The 19,508-nt window shown below is 42.8% G+C and overlaps 1 protein-coding gene across 2 annotated transcripts in view; it reads right to left on the bottom strand.

Moving 5' to 3' along the window:
• Positions 1–19,508, bottom strand: part of LOC109917838 (ferroxidase HEPHL1-like) — a 266,721-nt gene that overhangs the window by 174,432 nt on the left and 72,781 nt on the right. For both annotated transcript variants that reach the window (XM_048598134.1, XM_048598135.1), the window contains exons 13-15: positions 19,013–19,152; positions 18,402–18,542; positions 5,343–5,449 (exon numbers count right to left, since the gene is read on the bottom strand). In XM_048598134.1, coding sequence (XP_048454091.1) covers positions 5,343–5,449; positions 18,402–18,542; positions 19,013–19,152 — 388 coding nt within the window. The remainder of the gene's footprint in view (positions 1–5,342; positions 5,450–18,401; positions 18,543–19,012; positions 19,153–19,508) is intronic.

Genomic DNA, 19,508 nt, shown 5'->3' with positions numbered 1-19,508 from the left:
CAGCGCTGACCATGAGCCTGATTTCCAGCAGTCCTCCCAGTGTCAGAAACCTGGGTGTTTCTTCCTTGACCAGCTGCAGAGACATGTGACATGCTCGCTAGATTGTACTCCAAAGTCTAATCTAAATAAGATAATGACCAAGATGAATGTTTCTGAGCTGGTGAGGGGTGCAAGTTAAACTCTTGCTAGTGCACCCTTTGTGGGTTGACTGACTTCCTCCTCAGAGATGGAATTTGGGCTGAAAGTAGGCAGTGTTGGCCTCCTCCTCGTAGCTCCATCAGTCCCTCTGGTACCTCAGAAGAGAAAAGAAGGACTTAGTTGTGAAAAAGAGGTAAAATCTGTTCAGGATAAGAATCAGTTATCACTGGCATTTATGAAACAGCAGCACAACACAATGAAAATCACTTGGTTGGTTGCTCACCAAGGATTTGGCATCGCCACAAGTGGTCATCTTCTTCTGCAGCTGTCGCCAGCGCAAGCTCTTCAGACATGATGTGCAACGCCCCACTGCCAGGCTTGGCCTGGAAAAGAGCAACTTTTTTAACGCAACGACACAAAGGAGAAATTGAGTATAACAGAAGTAGATAGGAGGGACATTTATGGTGATCGATGAGAGGGAAAGATGATAAGGTGTCTCAAGTGAATGGAAAGCGCAAAGGATAAGAAGATTGAGGTAGGTAGGAGGCTTTGAGTGGGCATGCTGTATGCAATATTGAAGGTTGCAGCCCATTAGCTTTGGTGAGAGGTGTGTGCAGTGCCAGAGTTAAAATGAGTAATGGTGGCTCTGTAAGTCTAAGACAGCAGAGAGAAAATGGTGGCACTTACCCTTGTGTTGAGTACAAGGGTATTAACTATCTTTCAGCACAGTTGAGCACTGAGTTTCATCCTGCACTGATCTGAGCTGTTACTCTATCCTGGCTGGCTTGACCTCCTTTGGCAATGTCGAGGAAACGACACTGTCATTATCTCAATCAGCCCATATCCAACAGAACCTCCAATAGCCTGTCAGAGAAACTGGGCACCAGCTTCTCTTTCTGCGCCATGTCCTCCAAGATAACAGCAAATGGGACATTGGGAGAGGTCATTCCTGACTTATGATGTATGAAGCAGTGTGGACCTGGTATTAAATGTGGCACCAGCAGCACCAACAGTGCAATGTCCTGGCAGCAGTGAACACTTCTGCCTCTCTTGCAGCATGATTCCATGAGCTGGACACTGTAGAGACCAGGATGCATTAATAAGCAGCTAAAGAGCAGATGATTGCATGAGAAAATTCGACCTAGGTAATAGCATACCACCCATCATCAGTCTCACTAAAAAAGAACACTTTGCCAAAAAATAGGGAAATTCAGTTAATGGGATCTGAAATGGAAGAGAATTTATTTGTGCGCACTGCTTTTGATACAAGTTGCCAGCGTTGACCATGAGCCTGATCTCCAGCAGTCCTCCCAGTGTCAGAAACCTGGGTGTTTCTTCCTTGACCAGCTGCAGGGACATATGACATGCTCACTGGATTGTACTCCCAAATCTAATCTAAATAAGATAATGACCAAGATGAATGTTTTTGAGCCGGTGAGGGTTGCAAGTTAAACTCTTGCTAGTGCACCCTCTGTGGGTTGACTGACTTCCTCCTCAGAGGTGGAAGTTGAGCTGAGAGTAGGCAGCGTTGGTCTCCTCCTCGTAACTCCATCAGTCCCTCTGGTACCTCAGAAGATAAAAGAAGGACTTAGTTGTGAAAAAGGGGTAAAATCTGTTCCGGATAAGAATCAGTTATCACTGGCATTTATGAAACAGCAGCACAACACAATGTAACTCACTTGGTTGGTTGCTCACCAAGGGCTTGGCATCCCCACAGCTCTATGCTGCATGTTTACATACATGACGGCAACATGCAGCCACTGCTAAGCACACTGTTGAGTGGCATGTCTTCGCAGGGTGCCTAAAATTGTGAGCAGCTAGCTCTGTGAAAGGGGAGGTACATTATGGCTGGTAAAATCATTTTGAAAAATGCAATAACGGCCACAAGATTCTACACCACAACATTGCATATTCTGATCAGGGAGGTATAGAGGTACAACGAGAACCAGTACTGTGCTTATACAGCAGCTTTAAAAGAAAGCAAAATATCCCAAAGCACTTTGCAGGATCATTATAAAAACAAAGTAACCAGGGACTGGAAATTGTGACCAGGTCTTATATCCAAGCTGATTATGGCTTTTCAAATACTTGGCTAGTGTTCCAAATCTTGCATTGGAAATTTCACTTCCAAATGTGTGAATAATGGCGCTTTACCTTTACATTTTTAACTTGATTAACATGTTTGGATAAATCATTTTGGCCAACTCTATGGTGAACCATTACATATTTTAAAATTTTATTTCCTTTCTTTCCTTCCTCATTTGAAGAGGACATCCCAATTGTGTTGAACGCACTATCATCTTATTAGTCAGATAGCTGCTATGATACACAGATTCCACATGAATATGCCACAAGAGACTTCACAGCATGAGATGAGATTTTATTCAATAGGTATCCAACATTGCACATAGTGACAATTTTGAAAGGCTTTGTTTTTAAAAGCAATTAAGAGTGATTTATTATTTTTGGAAATAAAGAACTCAGGAGGGGCAATATTAATTGCAAATGGATTTAAATTATTAATCTTGATAGTTGAACTCCTGTGACCAAACTGTAGAACTGTGAATAGTATTGAAAAACTAATGAGTTGTAGGTTTAGGATGTCTGGGTATGTACCTACATTCTTTGGAAATTCTAAACCCAAAATCTAAGTGATAAGGGAGAATCAGCCTCATCAAAGCACCTTCATGTGTGAGTGGGATTGTTGCAAAATACAAGAAAGTACACTCAAAAACATGAGGGCTTGCAGCAATCATTGTCACAGGTCTGACTGTTACCCTATAGGGTAACATAGATTTAGTGAAAGGGACAGTAACTTGCAAGGTTACCCACAGGCACAAATGATCATTTAATCATTTGGAAACATACTCCTCTGAGTGATTAGTATGGTATGTGTAATTCAGAAATCAAAAGATAAGCATCTATAAGTTATAATCTAACTTGAACAGAATAGGATGCTGATATTTCTAAGTTAGAATCAGAATCCCTACAGTGTGGAAACAGGCCCTTCGGCCCAACAAGTCCACACCGAACCTCAGAGCATCCCACCCAGATCCATCCCCCATGACCCACCTAACATGCACCCTCTACCTCCCTGGACACTACGCGCAATTTAGCATGGCCAATCCGCCTAACCTGCACATCTTCGGACTGTGGGAGGAAACCAGAGCACCTGGAGGAAACCCACGCAGACACGGGGAGAATGTGCAAACTCCACACAGACAGTCGCCCGAGGCTGGAATCGAACCCAGGTTCCTGGCGCTGTGAGGCAGCAGTGCTAACCACTGTGCCACCGTGTCGCCTAAGTTGTTGGAGAATACTGATGTTTGTAAATTACTTGAGGTATAATAAACTATTAATAGAATACGAAGAATACCAGATCAGAGCCTTGATCATTTTCTCCACTCAGACCGGTTCAGATTGGACTTTGGAATTAGATGTATAAGAGGGGTTCTCTAGCTACACTTCAGAGAAAGACATTCTCTAAAATTAGACAGGTACATGCAAGTCACTAAATGTCTGCTTGTACACGCATTTCTTAGAAAACAAAGAATGTGTTAGTGTTCTTAGATTTCACTTGCCCTGAAATTCAGCGTACCTATATGTAGTTTTAATTTTAAATGAAAGAGATTAATTTGTTCTCCTTAAAGAGGGGCAGACAGAAACTGGGGTTGAGGGGTTAGGAGGAAGATTTCTGAAACAAAGTCTTTGCTGACACCACTGATAATTTCTGACCATGAATAGTCACCTCTGATGGTCATTTTCATTCTGTGCATATGCAATAAAAAAGCCAATTTTAAAATACATTAAAGTACTATGCTTGACATTAAAATCTGATTCAAATCTTTTCATTTTTGTGTGTTTGCTAGCTTTTAATCAATATGTCAAAGATTTGTTCAGCATTTTATGCTTTGAATACACGTGCTCTTCAGTGTGTTATTTTCTAGAGCGTAGCACTCACTGTGCTCTCATGCTACAGTTGTGGTTGCATCAGGTGACATATTTCACTGGGGATAATGTTAATGAAGCGCACACATCAGATACCTTGTCTCTCGCTCTGCTTCAGGTAGGAGAACAGCTCCCCCAACACCCTGAGTTGATCTGATATTTTGGTGACAGTCCCTTTGATCATGATCCTCCCTCTGCCAGCTGCTTGCCCTGGTATGTGTGACCTCTGTTCATTCTCCAAGTCAAGAGGAATGCCAATTACTGTAACTTTTGGGTGCAACTGGTTGATGAAAAAGCCTTGAAATTAGTAGAATCAATATCTGACACAGTACAGCTTTAGCAATTTTGAAGAATATTAGAATGTACGAGTATTTAGTGCCATCATAGCAATAAGTAGCAAAAATCAGTAACCAATTTGAAAGTAAGCGATGATCTTTTTAAAAGGCACCAGTGGTAGTAACATTCTGCAGTTGAAGCGCGTGATTAAAAGAGACTATCAGCTGCAGCATTCAAAGTAGCAGTGCTGCATCAAAGCCAATGTCACACATCAACTGGAGTCATGATCTACCTGCACTGCATAATTACTCTGGGAACTCACTACATGTACCCTAATGGCCTCAACAATAGGACCTCTGGTATTTCCTCTACTAGAAATGAGCACACATGCTTCAGATGCCTTAAGTGAGTATTACAGACCTGAATTTTGCACCTTCACTCTGAGAAAAGTCTAATGCCTAGATTGGAATTGTAAATTGTAAAGTGATATAAAAGTATATTGTTATAACCAAATATCTTCTGAAAATATGCAGAATTTTAACCAAAGTTCCTTGCAAGTTTCTTTCAAATCAAACACTATCTTAACTTGAAAAAAATGTCACTATTCCTCTATTACTACTGGTTGAAAGCCACGAAAATCCCTCTCTAACAGCATCATGGGGGTTCTCATCCTCGACAATTGTTCGCTAACAAGAATGATTGTCCACCTGGAAAATTCTGTGTCACCAGTCATAGGTTCTGTAGATCCCTGAGTGACTGATGAGCCCAATCTCCAAGACCTACACCACACAGACTGCAGCAGATCAAGATTAAGGCTCATCACTAATTTCTCGAGCAATTAGTCATGAGCAATTAATGTTGGCATTGTCAGCAACATTTACATTCCAGGAACAAATTTTTAAAAATGCAAAACATTAATAAATTTCTAAAGCTTTCAAAAATCTAGTTTATAATGTATAGCCAATTTAATTGAATGTTACCTTCACAAATCGTACTGCAGAATAATAAATCCAGGTGATACAATTTGAGTCTCCAATACCAGGTCCTGATCTTTCTGGAACATTCCATCTATAGATCTTGACTTGACCTAGAATAATAACGGGATACTCTCATTTGAATTGAGATGTATAAAATGTTAAAAAAAATTACACAGAAAATAAAATACTTTCTGGCACAAATTTCCTTGATAGATTGTACCTAGAGATAGCTCATCCAGCAATGAGGTACAAGCCTGCCAAATATTACCAGTAAAAATTATTACGCTAAGGTATTAGAAGGAAATCAGAATATTTTCATCCAAAATAGGACTGACGCATAATGTAGAAGGAAATGTCACTGAAGCAACAACACAAGTTGGTTAAAAAAAAGTTGGATCACTTTCAGGAGAGACAGTTGCAGAGTGTTTGATCTACGAGAAATGGGACCAGGTTTCCTCTCATTTGGGGATGCCCAATCTGCAGACTGTGGGCCATGTACAGCCTGACAATATTTCATTGGGTCCAATATCTGTTTGACTGGTGGGTCATTTACAGCTCATTTACAAGATTCCAATAATTTAAAATTACATAATCATAGAATCCCTACAGTATGGAAACAGGCTCTTCAGCTCAACAAGTCCACATTGAACCTCAAAGCATCCCACCCAGACTCATCCCCCTATAACCCACCTAATCTACACATCCCTATGGGCAATTTAGCATGGCCAGTTCACCTAGCCTGCACATCTCTGGACTGAGGGAAACTGGACTATCCGAAGGAAACCCACGCAGACACAGAGAGAATGTGCAAACCGCACACAGACATCGCCCAAGGCTGGAATTGAACCTGAGTGCCTGGCACTGTGAGGCAGCAGTGCTAACCACTGAGCCACCCTGCTGCCCTTAACAAGAAGGATCATAGACCAGGAAAAAAGATCTAAAGAGAAAATTTATTTAGAAGATGACACAAAGAGCTGCTCCTCCAATCGGAGGTCCTTTTTCCCATGTGTGCTCCTGCAGGTTTATGCATGAGCCTATCAGCAGCAAGCTTGGGACAGAACCAGTCTGTGATTGGAAGAACCGTGAGCAGCCCAAAGTTTGGGGTCTGGGGATTGGAGGCTTTCAGAGAGACTCAGTCCTGGGAAAGAGGGGAAGGAGATGAGAGTCACAGTTTAGGGAGAATGCAACCAGAGTTGATGACAGAAGGAAACTGAGACTTGGGCAATGACTAGGCGAGGGAATGATAAGCTACTAGTTCAGTGCTGCTAATTGTGCCTTTACGTTGGAATAGGCCATTCAGTCCCTCAAGCCTGTTCTGCCATTCAATGAGATCATGGCTGATCTGTGGCTCAGTCCCCTTAATACCTCTGCTCAAGAAATTGTTATCTATCTCAGATTTAAAATTAACAACTGATCTGACATCCACTACCATTTGTGAAAGAGAATTCCATACATCTACCAATCTTTGTGTGTTGAAGTGCTTCCTAACATATTTCCTCAATTGTCTGGCCCTAATTTATATAGTATGCTCCAAATCTAGAATCACCAATTAGTAGAAATAGTTTATCTTTAGCTACAGTCTTTTCTTGTTAATATCTTGAAGACTTCAATAAGATCAGCTCTTAACCTAAATTCTAACAAAAACAGGCCTATTTAGTATGATTGTCTCTCATTACTTAACACCAGAAGTCCAGGTATCATTCTTGTGAACCTGCATTGTACTCCCTCCAAGGCCAATGCTTATCCAACAACAGACGTTACACTAATCAGAATTTTGTTACTCTTACCTGTAGGAAACCCACGCAGACATGGGGAGAACATGCAAACTCCACACAGTCATAGAACATAGAACATAAAACAGTACAGCACAGAAATGGGCTATTTGGCCCACGATGTTGTGCTGAACATGATGGCAAATTAAAATAATCCTTTCTGGCTGCCCTTGGTCCCTTTTCCTCCATTCCTTGTATATTCATGTCCTTATCTAAAAGTCTATTAAACGCCCCTATTGTATCTGCCTCCACCACCACCCTGGCAGCATATTCCAGACTCCTACCACACTCTGTGTATAAAAACTTGCCCCTTACATCTCCTTTGAACTTTAACCCTCTCATCTTAAATGCATGTCCCTAATATTAGATATTTCATCTCTGGGAAAAAGATTCTGACTGTCAACTCTATCTATGCCTCTCATAATTTTATAGACTTCTATCATGTCTCCCCTTAGCCTCCACCGCTCCACAGAAAACAACCCTAGTTTTTCTAGCCTCTGCTTATGGGTTATACTCTCTAATTCAGGCAACATCCTGTTAAATCTCTTCTGCACCCTCTCGCAAGCCTCCACATCCTTCCTGTAATGTGGTGATCAGAAGTAACAAAATTAATTTTCGCCTCCCTCCCATTTTGAATATGGATGTCATACTGGCATAATCTCGGAAACATACCCTTCGGTCCAACCAGTCCATGCTGAACATAATCCCAAACTGAACCAGTCCCACCTGCCTGCTCCTGGCCCATATCCCTCCAAACCTTTCTTATTCATGTATATATACAAATGTCTTTTAAATGTTGTAACTGTACCCACATCCACCACTTCCTCAGGATGTTCATTCCACATGTGAACAACCCGCTGTGTAAAAAATCTGCCCCTCATGACATTTTTAACTCTTTCTCTTCTCACCTTAAAAATGCACCCCTTGTCTTGAAATCCCCCGTCCTAGGGAAAAGAAAACTACCATTAACTCTATCTATATCCCTCATTATTTTATAAAATTTTATAAGGCCACCTCTCAACCTCCTAGGCGCCAGTGAAAAAAGTCCCAACCTATCCAGCCTTTCTTTACGACTGAAAACTTCCATACCCAGCAACATCCTGGTAAATCTTTTCTGAGCCCTCTCCAGCTTAATAATGTCCTTCCTATAACTAGGCAACCAGAACTGGACACAGTATTCCAGAAGTAGCCTCACCAATGTCCTGTACAACCTCAACATGACTTCCCAACTACTATACTCAAAGGACTGAGCAATGAAGGCAAGCGTGCCAAATGCCTTTTTAACCACCCTGTCTACACGTGATGCAAATTTCAAAGAATATGTACCTACACCCCTAGGTCCCTCTGTTCTACAACACTGCTTAAGGCCCTAGCACATATTGTATAAGCCCAACCCTTGTTTGTTTTGCCAAAATGCAATACCTCGCATTTATCCAGATTGAATTCTATCTGCCATTTTTCAGCCCATTGACCCATTTGATCAAGAATCCCTTTTGTAATCTTAGAAAACCTTCTTCACTCTCTTCTATGCCACCAATTTTGGTGTCATCCGCAAAGTTCCTAACCATGGCTCTATCTTTTCATCCAAATCATTTAAATAAATGACAAATTAAAGAAGACCCAGAACCAATCCCTGTGGTACACTGCTGGTGACAGCCCTCCAGTGTGAAAAGCAACCCTCCACCACCACTCTCTGTCTCTTGCATTAGACCAATAATGTATCCAATTGGCAAGCTCACCCTGAATCCCATGTAACCTAACTTTACTATTAAGTCTACCATGCGGAACCTAGTCGAAGGCTTTACTAAAGTTCAAGTAAACAACATCTACTGCTTTCCCCTCATCAATTTGATACTCCTCCAGAATTCAAGGATTTTTGGAAAATTACAACTAATACATATGCTATCTCTGTAGCTACCTCTATTAGGTTCCTCGAATAAAAGCCATCAGAGCCAGGAGACATATCTGCCTTTAGTCCCATTTGTTTGTCTAATACTACTTCTCTAGTAATGGTGATTGTACTTAATTCCTCCCCTATATTCTTCAGTATTGACGGATGTTCGAAGTATCACCGTAAAGAATGATGCAAAATATCTGTTTAAGTCCTCTGCCATTTCCTTGTTCACAAAACCATTTCCTCAAATTAATTTTCTCAGAGGCCTACGTTCACTTTGACATCCCTCTTCCTCTTTATATATTTAAAGCAGCTGTTATTGTTAGATTTTATATTCCTTGCCAGTTTGCCTGCATAGTTTATTTCTCTCTCTTTATTATCTTTTTAGACCATCTTTGCTAGATTCTGATTTTTTTTATTGTGGGATGTGGGGGCTGCTGGCTGCCCAGCATTTATTGCCCAATCTTAGTTGCCTGTGAGAAGGTGGTGGTGGGCTGACTTCTTGAGCCGCTGCAGTGTACCTGCTGTGGGTTGACCCACAATACCAATAGGGAGGGACTTCCAGGATTTTAAGCCAGCAACAGTGAAGGAACAGTGATATATTTCCAACTAAGAATGATGAGTGTCTTAGAGGGGAACTTGAATGTGGTGGTGTTCCCATGTATCTGCTGCCGCGTCCTTCTAGATAGAGGTGGTCATGGGTTTAGAAGATGCTGTTTGAGGATCTTTGCTGAATTTCTGCAGTGCATCTTGTAGATAGTACACACTGCTGTTACTGAGCGTCAGCTGTGGAGGGAGTGGATACTTGTGGATGTAATGCCAATCAAGCCACCTGCTTTGTCCTGGAATGTGCCAAGCTTCTTGAGTGTTGTTGGAGCTACACTCAACCAGGCAAGTGGGGGGTATTCCATCACACTCCTGACTTGTGCCTTATAGATGATGGACAGGCTTTGGGAAGTCAGGAAGTAAATTATTCATTGCAGTATGACCTGCTCTTGTAGCCACTGTGTTTATGTGGCAAGTCCAGTTGAGTTTCTGGTGAATGATAACCCCTGGAGTGATGATAGTGGGGATTCAGTGATGGAACACCTCTGAATGTCAGAGTCATAGAGTGACAGAGTAATATAGAATGGAAACAGGCCCTTCAGCTGAAACTGGTCCATGCTGACCATAGTGCCCACTCAGCTAGTTCCAATTGCCTGCTTTTGGTCCATATCTCTCTAAACCCTTCTCATCCATGTACCTATCCTAATGTTTTTTAAACATTGCTATTGTACCTGCCTCAAACACTTTCTCTAGCAGCCCATTCCATATACGCACCACTCTCTGCGTGAAGACATTGCCCCTCAGGTCCTTCTTAAATCTATCCCTTCTCATCTTAAACCTATGTCCTCTAGTTTTCAATTCCCCATCCCTGGGAAAAAGACAATATGCACTCACTCTGTCTATGCCCCTCATGACTTTATACATCTCAATAAGGTCACCCCTCATTCTCCTATGTTCCAAGGAATAAAATCCTATCCTGGCCAATCTCTCCCTATAACTTAGGCCTACTAGTCCTGGCAACATCCTCATAAATCTTGTTTGCACACTTTCCAGTTTAGATGTGTCTTTCCTATAACAGGGTGATCAAAACTGTACACAATATTCCAAGTGCGACCTCACCAACGACTTCCACAACTGTAACATAACATACCAACTCCTACGCTCAATGCCTCGGATGATGACAGACAGCATGTTAAATGCCTTCTTCACCATACAATCCACCTGTGACACCATTTTCAACGATCGATGTGCTAATACTTGTAGGTCCCTCTGTTCCACAACACTCCTCAGGACCTTGCCATTTACAGTGTAAGTCCTACCTTAGTTTGACTTTCCAAAATGCAACACCTCACTCTTATGCGTATTTACTTGCATATCATCAATCCTCAGCCCACTTCTTCATCTGATCAAAATCCCTCTGTAATTTTTGATAACCTTCTTCACTACCAACAATACCTTCTAATTTTGTATCATCTGCAAACTTGCTAATCATGCCTTGTACGTTCACGTCCAGATCATTTAGTAAATAACAAATAACAGAGGTCCCAGCACCGACCCCTGTGGCACACCACTAGTCACAGGCCTCCAGTCCAAGAAACAACCATCAACCATCACTCTACTTCCTACCATCAAGCCAATTTTGAATCCAATTAGTTACCTTTCCCTGGATCCCATGCAACCTAATTTTCATGACTACCCTACCATGCGGACATTGTCTAAGGCCTTACTGAAGTCCATATAGACAACAGCGACTGTCCCACCCTCATCTATCCTCTTGGATACCTCTTCGAAAAACTCTAAAAGATTTGTCAGACATGACTTCCCGCGCACAAATCCATGTTGACTATCCCTAATCACTATCCAAATTTTGGTTGATCCTGTCCTTCAGTATCCTCTCCAATAACTTGCCTACCACTGACACCTCACTGGCCTGTAGTTCCCTGCTTGTCTTTGCTATCTTTCTTAAACAACGTAACAACATTAGCCACCTTCCAGTCTTCTGGAACTTCACCAGTGGCTAAAGATGAAGCAAAAACCTCTGCAAAGGCCTCTGCAATTTCTTCTCTAGCCTCCCACAATGTCTGAGGATGGACTTGATCAGGCCCAGGTGATTTATCCATCTTAATGAGCTTTAGGGCTGCAAATACTTCCTCTCTGGTAATGTGAATGCAGTCCAAAACATCTCCATTTGTTTCCCTTATTTCCTCAGCATCTATGATTCTCTCCTCTGTAAACACTGAGGATAAATATTCATTAAAAATCTCCCCCATCTCCTGTGGCTCCACACATAGACGGTCATGCTGATCTTTAAGGGGACCTATTCTCTCCCGAGCCACCCTTTTACTCTTGGGGTTATCTTTAAAGTTATCTGCCAAATCAGTCTCATACCCTCTTTTTGCTCTTCTGATTTCCTTCTTGAGTGTGCTCCTACACTTTATATAGTCATGACTTGAGCCCAATAGCTTCCTTTTTTTTCCTGACCAGAACCTCAACATCCCTCATCAGCCAGGGATCCCTAAACCTGCCAGCTCTTCCCTTCACCCTAACAGGGTCATACTATCCCTGGACTCTTGATATCACACTTTTAAAAGCCTCTCATTTGCTAGTCTTTCCTTTTCCTTCCAGCAGACTCACGCAATCAACCTCTGCTAAATCCTGCCTAATGGCCCCAAAATTAGCCCTGCTCCAGTTTAGCAACTTAACCTGTGGACCTGTCCTATCTTTTTCTATAACTATGTTAAAACTAAGAGAGTTATGGTCACTGGACCCAAAGTGCTCTCTGACTGACATTTAAGTCACTTGTCCAACCTCGTTTCCTAATAGGAGGTCCAGTGTTGCACCCTCCCGAGTAGGCCCTCTACATATTGATTTAAGAAACTTTCTTGGACACATTTGACAAATTCCACCCCCCCAGGCCTTTTACACTCTGGGTCGCCCAGCCAACACAGGGGAAATTAAAATCTCCAACCAATACTACGCTATTCTTCCTACAGATATCTGCAATCTCTCTATACAGCTGCTCCTCTAGTAGGATGGGAATAGAGGGATATGGTCCCCGGCAGGGTAGGGGGTATTAGTTGTAACGGGCAGCATGTCAGTGCAGGTTTGGAGGGCCAAAGGGCATGTTCCTGTATTGTAATTTTCTTTGTTCTTTGTTCTTTGTACCTGCTGGCTATTTGGGGGTCTATAATATAGTCTCAAAGAAGTGACTATCCACTTCTTGTTTCTAAGTTCTAACCATATGTCCTCATTTGAAGACCCCTTAAGAATATCCTCTCTAAGCACTGTTGGTATGTCGTCCCCTATCAAAAGGGCAACTCCCCCTCCTTGCTCAGAGATAGTAAGAACCGCTGATGCTGGAGTCTGAGATAACACAGTGTGGAGCTGGAGGAACACAGCAGGCCAGGCAGCATCAGAGGAGAAGGAAAGCTTACGTTTCGTGTTGGGACCCTTCATCAGAAATGGGGGAGGGGAAGGGGGCTCTGAAATAAATAGAGAGGGGGGGACTTGGGCCAGGGAAGGTAGATGGGATGGTGATAGCAGGTAGGTAGTGGTGGGGATTAGTCAGAGAGGTGAGAGGATCGGATAGGTGGGAGAGAAGATGGAGAGGTCAAGAAGGCGGGGATGAGAGGGAGGGTTGGTCTTGGGTTGAGGCTGGGGGTGGGGAGATTTTGAAGCTAGTAGAGACCACATCAAGACCATTCGGTTGTAGGCTTCCAAGGCAGAATATGAAGTGCTGCTCCTCCAGTTTCTGGGTGGCATCATTGTGACATTGGAAGAGGCCCAGGATGGACATATCGTCCCGGGAGTGGGAGCAGGAGTTGAAGTGGTTCGTGACTGGAAGGTGTTGTCATTTGTCGCGAACCGAGCGTAGGCCTGGGATGGGGGTGAGGGGGGAGGTGTAGGGGCAGGTGTAGCACCTCCTGCGGTTGCAGGGAAAGGTGCCGGGGGTGGTGGGGCTAGTGGGGAGATGGAAAGGATGAGGGAGTCGCGGAGAGAGTGGTCCCTCCAGAAGGCAGATAAGGGTGGGGAGAGAAATATATCCTTCCTAGTGGGGTCAGATTGCAAATGGCAGAAGTGGTGGAGAATGATGCGTTGAATCCGGAGGTTAATGGGGTGATACGTGATACGAGGTATTTCTATTTCAAGCCCATCAACTCCCACAGCTACCTCGACTACACCTCCTCTCAACCAGCTTCCTGCAAGAATGCGATCCCCCACTCCTAATGCCTCTGCCTTCACCGCATCTGCTCCCAAGTTGAGGCGTTCCACTCCTGAACATCCCAGATGTCCCCGTATTTCAAGGACCGCAACTTCCCCCCTTCAGTGGTCGAAAACGCCCTCGAATGCATTTCTTGTGTTTTCCGCACCTCAGCCCTCACACCCGCTACCCGCAATAAAAACAAAAACAGAATTCCCCTTGTCCTCACACATCACCCCATTGACCTACAGATTCAATGCATCATTCTCCGCCACTTCCGCCACCTGAAATCTGACCCCACAACGAAGGATATATATTCCCTCCCCACCCTTATCTGCCTTCCGGAGGGACTGCTCTCTCCGTGACTCCCTCGTCCGCTCCACGCTCCTCACTAGCCCCACCACCCCCAGCACCTTTCCTTGCAACCGCAGGAGGTGCTACACCTGCCCCTACACCTCCCCCCTTACCTCCATTCCAGGCCCCAAAAAACCTTCCACATCAGACAGATGTTCAACTGCACATCTGCTAATGTGGTATACTGTATCCGCTGTTCCCGATGTGGCCTCCTGTACATCGGTGAGACCAAGCGAAGGCTCAGAGACTGCTTTGTAGACCACCTACGCTCAAATCGTGACAAATGACAACATCTCCCAGTCGCGAACCACTTCAACTCCCCCTCCCACTCCCTGGACGACATGTCCATCCTGGGCATCCTCCAATGTCACAACGATGCCACCCGGAAACTGGAGGAGCAGCACCTCATATTCTGCCTTGGAAGCCTACAACCCAATGGTCTCAATGTGGGCTTTACTAGCATCAACATCTCCCCACCCCCGGCCTCATCCAAAGACCAACCCTCCCTCTCATCCCCGCCCCCTTGATCTGTCCGTCTTCTCTCCCACCTATCCACTCCGCCCACCTCACTGACCAATCCCCACTACTACCTACCTGCTATCACCATCCCACCTACCTTCCCCAGCCCAAACCCCCCCTCTCTATTTATTTCAGAGCCCCCTTCCCCTCCCACATTTCTGACGAAGGGTCCTGACCTGAAACGTCAGCTTTTCTTCTCCTCTGATGCTGCCTGGCCTGCTGTGTTCCTCTAGCTCCACACTGTGTTATCCCCCTTCTTGCTTATTTGTACTTCTGTCGCACCTATAGCTTCTGTATCCTGGAACATTGAGCTGCAAGTCCTGCCCTTCTCTCAGCCATGTTTCTGTTATAGCCGTAATATCCCAGTCCCCAGAGCCAAATCATGCTCTGAGCTCATCTGCCTTACCTGTCAGGCCTCGTGTGTTGAAATAAATGCACTTTAAACCAGAAGTCTTTTCCCTTCCTTTCTGTGCCCCTGGCTATCCTGAATCATAAACTTGCTCTCCATGGCTAATGTATTTTCCCCTGACTTCTCGATGGCCCCTCTCTTATTGAGAGTCCCATCTATTGCCAAACTAGTTTAAACCCCAAATGTCAAGGGGCAGTGGTTAGATTGTCTCTTACTGATGACAGTCATAGCCTAGCATTTGTGTGGTATCAATGTTACTTGCAACCTGTCAGCCCAGGCTTGAATTTATCCAGAACTTTTTGCATTTGGACATGGACTACTTCAGTATCTGAAGAGTCACGAATTATGCTGAACATTGTACAATCATCAGCAAACATCCCCACTTCTGGCCTTATGATGGAGGGGTGCTCATTGATGATGCAGTGAAGATGGCTGGGCTGAGGACACTACCCTGAAGAACTCCTGCAGAGATGTCCTGGAACAGAGATGACTGACTTCCAACAACCATGATCATCTTCCTAGGTGTCAGGAATGATTCCAATCACCAGAAAACTGCCCCAATACCCATTGATTCCAGTTTTGCTAGGGTTCCTTGATGCCACACTCTGTCAAAGGCTGTCACTCTCACCTCCTCTCTGAAATTCAGCTTTTGTGTCTATATTTGAACCAAGGCTGTAATGAGATCAGGGGCTGAATAGCCCTGGCGGAGCCCAAACTGGGCAACGCTGAGGCAAGTTATTGCTGAGCATGTGCTGCTTGATAGCACTACTGATGACAGTTTCCATGACTTTTGTGATGATCAAGAGTCGACTGATGAAGCAGTAATTGGCTGGGTTTGATTTGACCTGTCTTTTATGTACAGGACATAACTGGGCAATTTTCTATATTGTCAGGTAAATGCCAGGGTTGTAACTGTACTAGAAGAGCTTGGCTAGGGGAGTGGCAAGTTTGGAGCACAAGCCTTTAGTACTATTGCTGGAAAGTTGCCAGGGCCCATAGCCTTTGCCATATCCTTTGGGGAGGCGATGGTCTAGTGGTATTACTGCTGGATTGTTAATCCAGAGGCCCAGATAATGTTCTGGGGACCTGGGTTTGAATCCCGCCATGGCAGGTGGAAGAATTTGCATTCAATAAATATCTAGAATTGAGAGTCTAATGATGACCATGAACCCATTGTCGATTGTTGGAAAAACCCACCTAGTTCACTAATGCCCTTTAGGGAAGGAAACTGCCATCCTTATCTGGTCTGGCCTACATGTGACTCCAGACCCACAGCCATGTGGTTGACTCTGAACTGCCATCTGGGCAATTAGGGATGGGCAATAAATGCTGCCTAGCCAGTGACACCCCTCATCCCGTGAATGAATAAAGAAAAAAAATGAATAAAGAAAATCCAGTGTCTCTAACCATCTCGTGTTATCATCTGGAGTGAATCGAATTGGCTGAAGACTGGTATCTGTAATGGTGGGGACTACTGGAGGAGGCTGAGTTGGATCATCCCTTCGGCAATTCTGGCTGAAGATTGCTGTGAAAGCTTCAGCCTTATATTTTGCGCTAATATGCTGGGCCCTCCCATCATTGAAGATGGGGATATTTTTGGAACCTCACCCTCCAGTGAGTTGTTTAATTATCCCCCACTATTCATGACTGCATTTGGCAGGACTGAGAGCTGAGATCTGCTTCATTGGTTGTGGAATCGCTTAACTCTGCCTATCACTTGCTGCTTATGCTGTTTGGCATGCAAATAGACCGGTTTGGTGGCTTGAGAATGAGAATTTATCTGTCTTTACGCTCTTTTTACTCCAATTATTTTAAAATAGAACATGTACTCGAGTCTCTCTGCAAAATATAACTTGGCCACCTTTTTTTACAAAGTGAAATAATCGTTAGTGAGGTAATAGTGCAGGTAGAAATTATTGGTATGCCAAGTCTCATGGATTATTTTCTTAAAATTAAAGGGAACAGAGTATTAAAGGCAGAGGGAGAGCAGTAAGAGAGACCAAGGAGGAGTATGGAGAAGGGAGAAGGTGTGAGTAAGAGAGAAAAAGGAGTAATAGAGAAAGTGGGAAAATGATGGAGTGTGGGGGAGGCAATGAGAAGAGGCAGGGAGTAGGAAAACAGGATATGAGAGCTTGAAACCCCAGGTTGAAAGTCAACCCACTTCCGAACCCCATTCTCATATAAGTTCTGCCAAGGCCAGCTCAATGAGTGCCTCATCTGAGGCAACCCATAGTCAGTGTTAGTTGAACGTAGCTCCTTAATTCAGCCCCAATCTCCACTCCTTTTCCTGGTAATCACAAATTGGAGCTGATTCTTTTTCTCTATCTAGCTCTTCTTTAACCAAAAACGCAATAAGAAAGCTTTATTAAGTTTTGCTGCTTGGCAATTTTCAATGGTCATTTCTATCAAAACAAATTTTAATTATTAAGTTTTTGCCTTTGAATTTATTTCTATGAAGTCCATGTTTACTCTTCTAGCAATCCTTTTCTTTCTGAAATCTGCTCACTTGACCTCTAAGAAGAGAAAAATTTAAATATGGCCTCCTCCGCCACCATGCCTGAATGTGAATAGGCTGAACATTCCTGCTAGCTTAATAGCCATTTCTTATTCCTAAAACTTCATATATTCTTAAAATTATGGGTTGAAATATTGTTATAAATTACACATGGACAGACAAATTAGGTACAGAAGTAAGCTCCACTGCCCCTCAAGCTTGCTCAGCCATTCAACAAGATCATTGCTGATCAGTCCAGAATCCTATCCATCCCTGATAAAGGTTTACCCCTTTGCTTATCAAGAATCTATCTATCTCTGCCTTAAAAATATTCAAAGACTGCTTCCAAAGCCTTTTGAGGAACAGAGTTCCAAAGACACTAAATCCTCTGTGAGACCCTCATCTTTCACACAAATGGACAATTTTCTATCCACACCAATATATTACTCCACTCAATACCAGTTTCTCAAAAGCAATCAAAAGGGGTGGGAAATAAATGTTGACCTAACCCATCAATCAATAGAAGGAAACATGAATATATTTTGAATCTTGCTGAAAAAGACACATTTTATCATGCATTCGTCAGGACGACTTGCAAGAATACTAATTAAAGGCGAAATCAAGATTCATACTCTATTAGAGAGAGCTCTCATAGAATATTGCTGTGGAGAATGCCAGCTAATGATGATTGACAGCCAACTGCCAAGCCTAATCAAATTGAAGTTATCTGGCCATTCAATTAACTTCAAAATTATTATAGGCTCAGAACCATCACTTTTGATGTATAGTTACAATTTAAGGCATTACTTCTAGATATGTAATTTTGAAGGAAATGAAGTTAGTGAATAGAGAGAATTGTGCTATATAACTTACCTGGCTTGGTAACTGGTACTTTGAGATGTTTACCACTGTTTACCTCTTCTGCACCATGTGGATGGATAGAGTAAGGAAAGGAAGCTAAATTCTTAAATATAACCATGATACTGTCACCAATCTCTGCTCGAATGATTGGACCTAAATTTATAAGATCACACAAAATAGATTTGGTTAGTTGCAACTGGACAGTTGCAAGCACAACATACAAGGAAGATCTTCAGAAAGCTAAAATCTAAATTCACTTCCTAATTAATTTTCCGATTGCTTCTACTTCAACTTATTCATTTGGTGATATATTTTGATTTCAATCACAAGAAAGCTCAAAAGTGAATGACTGGCACCAACCTGAGCCAAATAGTTACATTTTCAATTTTTTGATCATAGAATTTAAATTGTACTTCATTTTAACATGTTAATACTGCAACTGTTAAATAAACAATACTAAACCTCCAAAGATGTATTTTGTTTTAAATCTATGAGATGATAAATTCTACAATATCTCGCTTAATGATTGTCAGAAAATTTCTTCTGGATTATCATTCTAAAGACTGCTCAATACCAATATTTATGTGCAGTTAATATATGTGAAATAGTTTTTTATTCATTACCGAGTATTTCCAAGTGCTGTTCTTCTGGCAGCCTTACTTTCTGTGTGGTGAACGTTCCATCTGTAAACTCCCTATAAACAACCTTTTTGTACCTGGACCCAATTTTACCTTGCCCTGTACCAACAAACACATGGCCAAAACTAGAAAAACAGAAACATTGACAATTAGCAAATTTGTCTTTGGCTACATTCAAGATGCCATCTATTAAGGGTTTTATGGATAGCATTCAGGTCAACATATTTTTCCAGAGATATTGCAGCTTTTACAGAGTTAGAAAAATGTTCTACACAATCAATAAATAATTCTAAACGCAGATGTTTTCAGCTAAATTTTTCTTTCTCTGGAAAAGGGGAGATAGTTGGTGAGAAGGGCAAAGAATTGGGCAGATTGATCTTGGGGTGATACTTGTGCCCCTATCTTGATCTTGTGCCCCTAACCATCAATCAAGGCCCTTAATTCCTCATTTAATAGCTGCTAAGGGCCTCAACATGCTGTG

This window comes from Rhincodon typus, chromosome 6, assembly GCF_021869965.1.
Source record: "Rhincodon typus isolate 14 chromosome 6, sRhiTyp1.1, whole genome shotgun sequence".
NCBI lineage: Eukaryota > Metazoa > Chordata > Chondrichthyes > Orectolobiformes > Rhincodontidae > Rhincodon > Rhincodon typus.
The sequence above is the reverse complement of the archived record's forward strand: the minus strand, read 5'-3'. Positions and strand labels throughout refer to the sequence as shown.